At 41.7% G+C, this 11,748-nt stretch overlaps 1 protein-coding gene across 6 annotated transcripts in view; it reads left to right on the top strand.

Annotated features, from left to right (window-relative positions):
* Window positions 1-2,944, top strand: part of GCDH (glutaryl-CoA dehydrogenase) — a 110,364-nt gene extending 107,420 nt beyond the window's left edge. For 5 of the 6 annotated variants that reach the window (XM_068121421.2, XM_078779263.1, XM_078779258.1 and 2 more), the window contains exon 12: window positions 1,587-2,944. In XM_068121421.2, the coding sequence (XP_067977522.2) occupies window positions 1,587-1,660 (74 nt within the window). In that variant the 3' untranslated portion in view covers window positions 1,661-2,944. The remainder of the gene's footprint in view (window positions 1-1,586) is intronic. The other variant, XR_013623649.1, reaches the window with a different exon arrangement.
* Window positions 2,945-11,748: the final 8,804 nt, after the last annotated feature.

Below are 11,748 nucleotides of genomic sequence, written 5' to 3' on the forward strand. Positions count from 1 at the left end.
CACACAAACTGTGTTTTATATATATCGATATAGAAGATAGATAGATCGAAGAAGATGAATGATCGTTGTAAGGCCATTTTTTCCCCCGCTAGAGCGTGGGTTAGCCTTGCGGGCCCCATGACAATCATCGTTCCCTGTTTGAGGCAATGTTTTTATGGCCGGATGACCTTCCTGACGCCAACCCTTAGTCCCCTCTGACGATGCGCAGGGATATGGTGTACCTATTCTAAATCGGGGTACACACCGGGATCATTCATCCCAGCAAGCTGGTACTCAATTTGCCGACCTCGGAAGGACAACCCCCTCGCGTTAATTCAGCGATCGACCAGGAATCGAACTCTGGATCCTAGGATCCCAAGCCGGCACCTTAACCGCTAAGTCAACACCAGGCTTTCTGTATTACATTGAATGCACTTTGCTAATGATTCAGAATCCTTTAAATTGCATCATTATCTGTTTACAAAACGATATGATGTAGTGTTTGAGGGGAGGGGGGGGGGGGCGGTTACGATTAGGAGGAGTAAGCAGAAATAAGAGGAACCATATGATGGGATCAATCAGCTTGTGGGAAGCACTTGCATTGTGCAATCCTTATTACCCGTGCACGCGAAGTCAATGGCGGGGTTAAGCAATTGGTTCACTTTGTCTGTCGGTCTGTCTGTCTATAAATGTCAGTTTATGATCAAGGAACAACTTCATTTCAATTGAATGTTACATTTTGAACACAAATCGGAACATGAATTGGAAAATGGACCTGTAGTTAAATAGTACTTTGGCTCTAAATTCATCCTAATCGCACATGCGCAGAGAAGAGTGAGATAATTTTAAGCGGAAAAGCCTCTTCAATATTTTGCTATGCCCGTCCATCAAAAATGAAGAAGAACCTTTTTAGCCCACCGTGTTTAATTATATAGGGTTCCAAAGGGTAATATATACCTATAAACGGCAAATATCTATCTCCCTCTCTCTCCCCTCCCCACCCTCCTCTCTCTTTGATTAATTATCAAATTATGTGTTATATGCACAGCCACATCTTTTAAGTTACACAGTCCAAACTCAGGGGTGTGGGGGCTGGCCTTAAAATGGCCTTAAAATGCATGTTGTTGTTTGTTGTACTCCAAACTCAGGGTACAAATACAACTTTGTGTGGGGATAACATAGGCAATGTGGCCGTGGCCTCGTGCAGGGGTGGGGGGTGTGGGGCCTGGGGGTGGGGGAGGGGGCTTAAATTCTCTATGTAAATGTGTACCGTGTAGCGCCACCTAGTGGTGGTAGCAGAGAGTATTTCAATTTCCTTTTCACCTGGGCAGGTTAAAGCACTCTTCACACAGGTAAATTTGTCCTCCTTCCCTTCTCCCCTCCCAAAACGGAGGTGCCTGTCAAAGCCCCCCACCCCCCCCCCCCAAAATGGTACATATACAGTATATCTCTCCCCTCCCTTTCCCCTCTGACACCCCTCCCTCTTCCTCTCCCCTTCTCCCCTCCCCGGGCAATGCTGGGTACTTCAGCTCGTTAATAATATGTAATTTTACCAAAATGGCCAAACAGACAATTCCTTGTTTTGTTTTTCCTTTTTCTGGTTGCAGGAACACACGACGTCCATGCATTGATCCTTGGCCGAGCCATCACTGGCCTGCAGGCTTTTACTGTAAATAATTAACCTGAACAAAGTCTTCCTTGAGGTCCTCTGGTGGCGCATTTCAATGCCAGGACAAAGCAGGTGGCACAACATCACTTACCTTCCTCTTCTTACCTGACATACTCCAGCCAAAGTATTTGATTTTAAACAAAGCCATACAGTTTCAAATCTGTGCGAAGAGGCTCATTGAATCAGGATTTGACATGTTTCATCTAGTTTTACATAGTTTACATCAGTAGCCATATGGTGAAACTTTCATGGGAAAGACTAAAGCTTAAATTACTTGGTTATTGTTGTTATCACCATTTAAGGATGAAATGTGTCACAGTTCAGTATCTCAGCAAGATTCACCTGAGATCGAGCGGCCTTATAAATTGGAATCATGGCGAAAATGTCAGTTTGGTAAATAACTTTGCACCTGCTTGAGAAGACACCAAACAAACTTGCCCATTTGGACATTAGAGAGATGCACACTGACTGCAATACATCCAATCCCATGAATGACGACTCAAATAGTACTACAGCATGGTGTGAACTACAGTTTATTCAATGTTTGCTGTGAGATCGTTATTTATTGACAAAAGCACTTTTCGGAATGATTTTTGATGATTTGATTCACAAAAACTGTTATGTTTCGATATGCTATTTTTTCCTATTTGATGTTTACATGTGTAAACCAGGTTACTATCTAGCCTTACTTTCCTGTCTAAAGTTCTAATTAAAGTGTTATTTTGCTTTTTTGCATCAGCCTCGGTGGTACGTATAATGGTTCGAGCATCCGCTCTGAGGCTGGGAGGTTGGCGGTTCGAACCCCGGCCGAGTCCATATCAAAGTCTTTTAAAATGGTACGTGCTGCTTTCTTGCTTAGCTCAGCATTTGAAAAAGGATAGAGCATGGACAAACAACTATAGGTTGGTAGTAATAGCGCAGGCTTTGATTGGCCTAATGGCCTTCCCTGCGTCAAAGTTTCTTTCAAAGGAACTCATAATATTATTATTATCATATCACCTGGAGAGCAGTTTTCATTAAAGAGAGCAAAATGCACACGGTATTTTTTTGGCAACTCAGACAGAAAACAACGCTGTATCGTGTAGTATAAAGTGATTGCAACCATGGTAATAAGGCTCAAAGAGGAGTACAATCACGCTCATGACATATACTTTTGCATCAATTACAACGGAGTTAGACAATGTGTAAATGCAATGTCTATGGGATTTTGAACCTGAGTTCCCTGCATGAGACGGGGTTCAGATGGGGGGCACCAACAGGCAATTTGCAAATAAAGGAAATTTATTTTGAAGGTTACTTTAATGCTTCTCGATTTTCTATCACACGTAGTCGTGTTGAATGCCACAAAACACTTTTGTAGTACCGAGTACCAACATCAAGAGATGTAACTAAAAAGAAAAGATTGCATCACACTATAGCTGTGTCGTTTTATTTCTATTTTTTTTCTTCGGTCTGTTATATTTTATTACTCCATTTTCCAATTTAAGAGATATTGGTCCACAATTTAACAAATTATGTGAGTATACACCACAGTCACATTGAATGAGAGGTGATCGGAAATAATGTGTAATACTGTTTCCTTATCCGGCCCATAAGTAGAAACCAAAATGTAAACTGTTCATCCTGGTGGAGGTATGTGCTCTACCGAGTACTCGGCTCGCGAAACGAAAAGCGGGGTTAAGCAATCGGGTGCATACATGTGCCGTGTGCCGTACGTGCGCCGTACATGTGCAGTGTCTGCATTTAAAAAATTCATTTTCTCGGCAACCGTTGGTCTGATTGACATGAAATTTTACCGTAGGAGCGCCTCCGCCTATAGATTTTTTTGATGATAATTATGACGTCATATGTCACGCGGTACAGATACCATCTTGGAAAAACGTTACACCTCTATATCTCCCAAACCGCTTAATGGAAAAAATTGAAACGAGGCTCATTGTCAAGTACACCCCATGGGGAATAAGATATGATAATGATGATGTCATAGGTGCCTCCATTATGACGTCATAATTCGTCAAGTACAACGCTTGATCTGATGCGTATGAATTTTTTTTTTTTAAGTGACATCATCAGTCACTGGTTTGGCAGCCATATTGGATTTTTAAAAAAACCAACCTTTAAACAATAGAAGAGTTGGCTTGCACCAAGTCCTTCTCAAGACTGCACAGGGTAAGTATTCCATGAATACCAACTAGTTAAATTCTGTTTTTGGACTGTCCTAATCATCAATGAGTCTCAATTTTTGGAGAGGTCTTTTTAATTTTTTAGGTATTAGGTTGTAGAGAGCAACCGCCCAGGGTAGTTCTGACTGCCGTTCTGACTTAGAAGCGTTAAAGTGGTGCCTGGAACCATCTTACACTCTCCATGTCAGGCTTGCTGGTCTTACTTTCTGTCTCACTCAAACTATCGCTACTGGTCTAGCTTCATTCAATCTCTCTTTCTCACAAACAAACCATACACTTTTCATCATACACTTTTCTTCTCTTTTATTTAAGGCCTGGCCCAGGTGAGGGCTACACAGTCTGTGCCTGGAGCCTTCAACATAAAAAAAAATCTCATTTTTTAATACATTTTTTAAATCTCATTCTTCTACAGTTTTCCCTCCTTGGAGTTTCCTTCTGTTTCCATGTCGTCCACCCCATGCATGCATGTTTGTGTCCTGTTTTTGTCTGTTACATCCTGATCCATTCACTGTACTAGCTCCTCCAAGAGCCTCGATTATATATACAAAGGAAAGGCTAACAGCGAGTTACAGTAATCCAAACTCCAAACAGGACATTATGAGAGCATAATCAAAGTTTTATCAACGCCTTGATTTAAGCACGAGCAGGTTGGGCAATATTGTGCAGATGGAGTTACAGATTTTAGCAATGTGCCGAATGTAGGAGAGTTTGGGTCCCTTGTGACATCTAGATTTGAAACCATGGAAGCAGAGGTCAGTTGGTGATCCCCAAATTTAACTTTCTGGGAATTGAGTTTTTTCCAGGATGGATGAAGGGCCAATGATCAGCATGTCAGTCTTATTTAGCAGCAATGAGCTAGAGAATGTTTCAAATTTCACATTTTGAGAATGTTTCCATGAACATGGACATCCATGTTTCAATTTTAGAGAGATAAAAATTCAACGTTGCAGAAGAGAGGAGAAGAACTTGTGATACACATGTTTACCTTCGGCACAATAACCTGGTCCCCACACATCCCTTTACTGTTGATGGGTGCATAAATGGATTTTACTTGTACCGTCCACTGGATACTTCATGTTCAGCGGCAGTATCATGAATCAAATGAGGTTGTTAGAAAGATCTCTCGAGAACCAAAACTTAAGGCTGAGATAGATCTTAACCAATTGAGATGGTCTGGGCATCTAAGACCGTTCAGATTTAGATGCATCTGTTCCACTCTTGACACAACAACCAGACTAGAGACAACCTTGGGGCTGTCCACAGACCCATTGTAAAGATGCCTGGTTTGACCTGGTTTGACAGAGTGCTTCTACAACCTAGACAGGGCGATTCATCAATGTGTGTGCTGTCTCTCGGATGGACGTTAAACTGGGCATCCTGTCTGCCAGCATGGGTTGGTGAACGTTAAAGACCCCACGTTGTCCTTCACGAAGAGTAGGTGAGCTATTGCTGGTGCCATGGCCAAATTCGGAATTCCTACCCTGGCTTTCTGTGTCAGAGTGGTGACCCATCCAGGATTGTAACCGTAGTCAAGGAAATTGCTTCAGCAGCACCGACACTCTGTCTAGGACTCTAGATCAGGGGTTCTTAACCTTTTCCCCTCTTGCACCCCTTGCAAAGCACCAAGTAGTTCTCGCACCCCTGTCCCCACTGTCATGAAAGAATAATAAAATTATCATGGCTATCAATAACAGATTCATCATCTATCTATAATTCCATTAATCTCTGTGTGTATGTGTGTTTGTATGTGTGTATGTGTGTATGTGTGTATGTGTGTATGTTTGTCTGTGACCGCTGTTTCTCGACAACCACGGGTCCGATATACTTTAAACTTGCCAGGTATATTGCTGGGGACCCGAGGATGTGCCTTTTCAAGGTTTGAAATTAATCGGACAAGTAGTTACCGAGCTATGGCGATTTCTTTACCAAACACCGCAAGCCGTTCGCTTTGGACCAAACCATTTCATGTAAATAGAGGGGGGGGGTTCTGTGGTCGTTGCGAATGGACCAAACCATTCATGTAAATAGAGGGGGGGGGGGTTCTGTGGTCGTTACTGCCACGTGGTTTCAAAGTTTTTTTTTGTTGTTGTTTGCACGCATGTTTTTTTGCACCCACGTACGGGCACGCCCTAGGATGTTTACACACACACACCCCTACACAAATTTTTTTTTTTTTTTTTTTTTGGCAAGGAACGGGCACCCACGTACGGGCACGTCCTAGCTTATATATAGTACGGGCATGCCCTAGTGGTTTTAAATTTATTTATATTTTACAAATTTACATATTGGCAACTAAATGATTCATTACAATACCAAGGTAACTTCAAATTAGTGAATGAAATGAATGAATGATCGTTTTAAGGCCATTTTACCCCGCTAGAGCGGGGGTTAGCCTTCAAATTAGTAAAGATTTTTATTCCATTTGCTAGTACTTTGCATGGTGTGTTGCAAGAAATTGTGCTTGTGCACCAAGCTCAGTAACTAAGTTGCTGTTGTTTGTTCTCTATGATGGTATAGAACCTCGGCGTCTTGGAGCTGAGAGCTATTCGCATGTCGTGCTGAGCATCCAACCAATTTCTGCACTTGGTTTTGATATGAAGCAGACACGAAAATCCAGTTTCACACAGATACGTGGTCGCAAAAGGTACTAGCACAGCGAGAGCCTTCCTCGCTAGTATGGGAAATGTTTCCAGCTGAGACGCCCAAAAGTGCTCCAGATGACCCTCGGTGAACCCCATTTGGATTTGATGGTTGCTTCTCAAATCGATGAGATCTTCTTTGACGTCACTGTCATCATCAATATCCTCCAAATTTATCCGGAAAGGGTGCCTGGTCCAGTTATCACACGCTTGCAGCTCTGCACACGAGAAGTAACCATGGAATGAAGTTTGCAGCATTTGAAGATGTTCAATAATAGTTGAAACAAAGCCAAGTTGCAAGGAAGCATCCTCAGTGACTGTTCCTTCAAGGGATGGAAAATTCACCAAATTTCCCTTCGTTACACGCCTAATTCATAAAACAAGTTTTTCTTTGAATGCAACCAGCTTCTCGCTTGCAGTAACAATGGTGAGCCCCTTTCCCTGCAGAGAGCGATTGAGCTCATTGAGTGCTGTGAACACATCAGCCAAATAGGCAAGCATCTGAACAAACTCAGGAGAATCAAAATATTCAGCTACGTCTTGTCGCTGTTCACGGAGAAACTGCTGAATTTCCTCCGGCAATTCAAACACACGGGATAATACACGACCACGTGATAACCATCTCACTTCTGTGTGATCCAAAAGCACAGTATGTTCTTGACCCATTTCTTTACAAAACAACTGAAACAGTCGATGATTCAAACCTCGATCACGAATCATGTTCACTATTTTCACACAAACATCCAAAGTCTTCCTCAGGTTTGGAGACAATGCTTTTGCTACAAGTGCATGCCGGTGAAGAAAGCAGTGGGTGATCTTCACGTCTGGAATTTCTTTTCTGATTAGTGCAGCAAAGCCTGAACGGTTGCCCAACATGACTGGTGCTCCATCAATACATATCGAACCAATCATGTTGAGATTGAGTTGGTGTTTTGTGAAGAATTCTTTTATCATATTGAACACATCTACAGCTTGCATAGTTGCTTTCAGTGACTGACAGAAGAGAAAATTTTCTTCAACTTCTTTGTCCTTTACGTACCGAACCACTACCAGTAGCTGACAGCAGTTTGACACATCTGTTGTTTCATCCACTTGGAGGCTAATCTTCACTAGACTCGCCTTAATATCTGCGACAATCTGTTCCAGAATATCTTGACTCATGTCGATGATTCGGTTATGTATCACATCATTTGATAAAGGCACTTGTTGCAGTTTTTTCTCTGCCTCTTTGCCGAGAATAATCTTTGCCATTTCAAGGGCACACGGCTTTATCAGTTCCTCGCCAATTGTATGAGGTTTCTTTGACTTAGCAACCTGGTATGCAACTTGATAAGACGCAAGCAACATAGGTTTCTCCATTGGTGAAAATCCATACGTTGGCAAAGTGCCGGCATGATCAAACCTAGCTCCTTTGGCTTTTAATGTTGTGATGTCGTTCCCTGCATCCCATGTTCGCCATGTTTGCTCTGGAAATGTTCATTGAGCTTTGATGGTTTCAAATTTGAGTTTGAGAACATGACACTGCACAGGAAGCACTGTGGGCGTTGTGTACCATCCTTCTCCGTAATACACGTGAAGCCATATTGAACATAGTCATCGTTCCACCTTCGTTTTTTGGACATCCTGAAGACTAACCGAGAAAAAAACCAAAAACGATGTGGCATTGATATTGACTTATAGCAGAAGTACCCGGCGTTGCCGGGTCGGGGTGGAGCGGGGGAAGGGGAGGGGAGGGGAAAGGCAGGAGAGGAAGGGGTTCAGATATATGCTGGTGGGTGAATGTGGCTCTCGTTTCTGAGGAAAGTGTGATGCCGATCAGGAAGACGAAGAAGTCGTACTACCAAATTCGTACACTTCGGGAACTCCAAAAAAACGATCTTTTTTTTTTCAAAATGTTTTTTTTTTGGCCTAAAACAAAGCCATCAGCTAGCAGTTCGGCCTGGAGGGAGGAGGAAAAGCCAATCAGGAAGAAGCAGAAGCCGTACTACCAACTTCGTACACTTCCGGAATTGTTTGATTTATTTGTGTTCAAATGTCTGGTGATTGTTTTGTTTTTATTAATGCGAATGTGTACTTGTATATAACTGTTATTAGTCCCCTACCGGTGTACACCGGAGGGGACTATAGGTTTGCACTCCGTCTGTCAGTCTGTCCGTCTGTCAGTCCGTCACGCAAAGAACAGTTTTCCGGACTTTTTTTCTAAACTCTTAAGGCTAATGATTTCAAACTTGGTACATGGTTTCCTCATGATAAGTTACAGATCAAGTTCGAACTTCACGACGCTTCGATCATTTTTGACAAAGTTATGGCATTTTGAACTTTGGTATTTTCCCCAACAGTTTTCCGGACGACAGACTGCCGGTAGGGGACATGTATTGCAGCGCAATACTCAGAATGCTTGTTAATTTTGAAAATCTTTGGCACTATCGAGCGATTATTATTATTATTATTTATATTTTTCTCTTTTTTTTTTTTTTTACTCCAAAAAACCGATCTTTTTTTTCGATGTTTTTTTTTTTGCCTAAAACACTCCCAGTCACTCACTGATGAAACTCTGAAAGTTTGACGAAGATCCGTTCAGCCATCTCTGAGAAAAATGGCGACACAGACACACACACAGACAGACATGTCTTTTATAGTAGATAATAATAAATTAATATATTAATAATAATAATAATCTATAAATTATATATATACGATAATATAATTATTAATATGAATACGCATTGCGTAAAGTGAGAGCTTCGTCGACAATGGTCAGTCGATCGAGTACGCAGCCTTCGCAAACATCTGTAGGCTTCGGCCTAGCTAGGCTAGGTTGTTTGATCTTGGACTTAGAATTAAAATTCAAATTAATTTTATTGAATGGATAGATTGGGATAGAATGCAGGACTTACCTACTGTAGGCTATATAGTCTAGACTTCCAGTCGACTGGACCAGGTACGTAGGTCCCACTGGCAGGTACGTATGTACTGAAATCGGTGTACCTGGCTTGAATGAAGTCGGTGTAGCTGGTGGAAAAAAGAAGTCGGTGTAGCTGGTGGAAAGAAGAAGTCGGTGTAGCTGGCATAAATGATGAGCGGTTTCGAATTCAAAATCCGTTCTGTGCAGTCCTGTATTGTAATTTATTGATTTTAATCACCAGGTGAAAATAATTTATCGGCCGCGCCAGACCAAAGCAAGATCACGTGAGCAAGATGGCGGATCATGGAAGGGACAAGATGGCGGATCAAGGAAGGGACATTTGAAATGACAACATGAAATTTTGTTCCCAAGGGAATGGGGAAAAATTTGACTTTTTTTTTTTGTGAAATTTGAAATGAAAGTGAAATTTTGAATGGATTTACATATCTATCTATAATTCCAGTAATCTCTGTGTGTTTGTTTGTACGTTTGTTTGTCTGTGACCGCTGTTTCTCGACAACCACGGGTCCGATATACTTGAAACTTGCCAGGTATATTGCTGGGGACCCGAGGATGTGCCTTTTCAAGGTTTCATATTAATCGGACAATTACTTACCGAGCTATGTCCAAAAAACGATTCAACCAATCAGAGAGCAGCGAGCTATCGCGTGTGCCGAACGTGGCGGACACACTCTGCCTCGGATGGCACATTTGAGAGCGTATTCATTTATTTCACGTTTGCAAACTATGTTGGCGCTATGTTGGCGTTAAACTATGTTTTAAAACTAATAAAAACCCCGGGGGGATTGTCACTGTACTCGCAAGCCGTTCGCCGTTCGCTTTGGCGTTGCGAATGGACCAAAACATTTCATGCACCAAACCATTTCATGTAAAGCGTTCGCCGTTCGCTTTGGCGTTGCGAATGGACCAAAACATTTCATGGACCAAACCATTTCATGTAAATAGAGGGGGGGATATAATTTTAGATATAGATATAGTACGGGCATGCCCTAGTACATGCAATTGGCATAGAGGTTCGCTTACGAAGCTCTCGATTATATAATTAATAATACAATAATTAATTCATATTGGGATATTAAAACCAAGAAACGGTATATAGCCAAACCAAGTTTACATACTTAAAAACAGTCACAGGAGATCTCACTGCAGTGCACGTCAACACTCCTACTCGCAGGCCAGTCTACACCCCATGCTGGAACTACAGGAAATGACTCCAATACCTTTTTGCCTACTATTTATACATGAATCCGCCACCACGATAACTCCGCCCCATCGCCGACAAGCACATACATGTATTCGCCTCTTATCTCTCGTTCTCCTTTGCACGCTACAAAACGTAATATACCCACTCTATTACATCAGCTCTTGTTTCAGAGCATAATATTTATTTATGTGGTCAATTGCATCATAAAAGTGACAAAATATATATAATTTTTCTCCACATCCAAAAGATCAACCATGTTTGTGTACAACATACTCACACCCCTAACAGACCTGTCTCGCACCCCTGGTTAAGAACCCCTGCCCTAGATCTAGAACATGGTAATGACTAAATCATGAATAAATTACCTGCTTCATTTCTTGATGCTTTTTAGATTATTTTTTCTTAGCTCTGCTCCATATATCCAGGAAAGATACAGTACTGATTTTCAGTGATTTTTATCATCCACGTTGATTACCTCCATGATCCACTTTTATACAAAAATTATCCAGATAGTAGACATTTCCAGTCTACGGTAGGTAACACATGCTGTGTCCCACCCAGATTCATGGTCTTACTTTGTATGCCGTTTTATTACATGACAGGGATCCTGTGATGAGTATTGATTGCAAAATAATCCCTTTTTATGACCACTCATTTATCACCTTTACTCACATCTCTTGAACATTAACTCTATTAATATTAAATATTGCACCAAGGAATATGGTAATTACCCATACCACTGAAGGTGGATGGAGGTTGCGATTTCGTCTGTTTGTCTGTCTGTCTGAGCAGTATATCTCAAAAGTTGTGCACGGATTCAGACGAAATTTGTTGGACAGGTTGGCTGTGTGACAATGACGAATTGATTCGATTTTGGTGAAGATCTGGATCCGGATAATATGATTTTAAATGATTCTTCAGCATTGAGGTATGGGGCCAAAATCGATTTATAGCACGATACCTCAAAAGGTTGTGGACAGATTCAGACGAAAATTGGTGCATGAGTTTGGTATGTGAGAAGAACAAGCCGATTATATTTTGGTTAAGGTACGGATGCAGATCCGACCTATCAGTGGGATACAAAAAGTAAACTGTTCAGGCTGACGGAGGTATGCTCTCTACCGAGTGACGTTCTAGTTATCTCCGCC

The sequence above is a fragment of the Myxine glutinosa genome, chromosome 1, assembly GCF_964187855.1.
Source record: "Myxine glutinosa chromosome 1, kmMyxGlut1.1, whole genome shotgun sequence".
Taxonomy (NCBI): Eukaryota; Metazoa; Chordata; class Myxini; order Myxiniformes; family Myxinidae; genus Myxine; species Myxine glutinosa.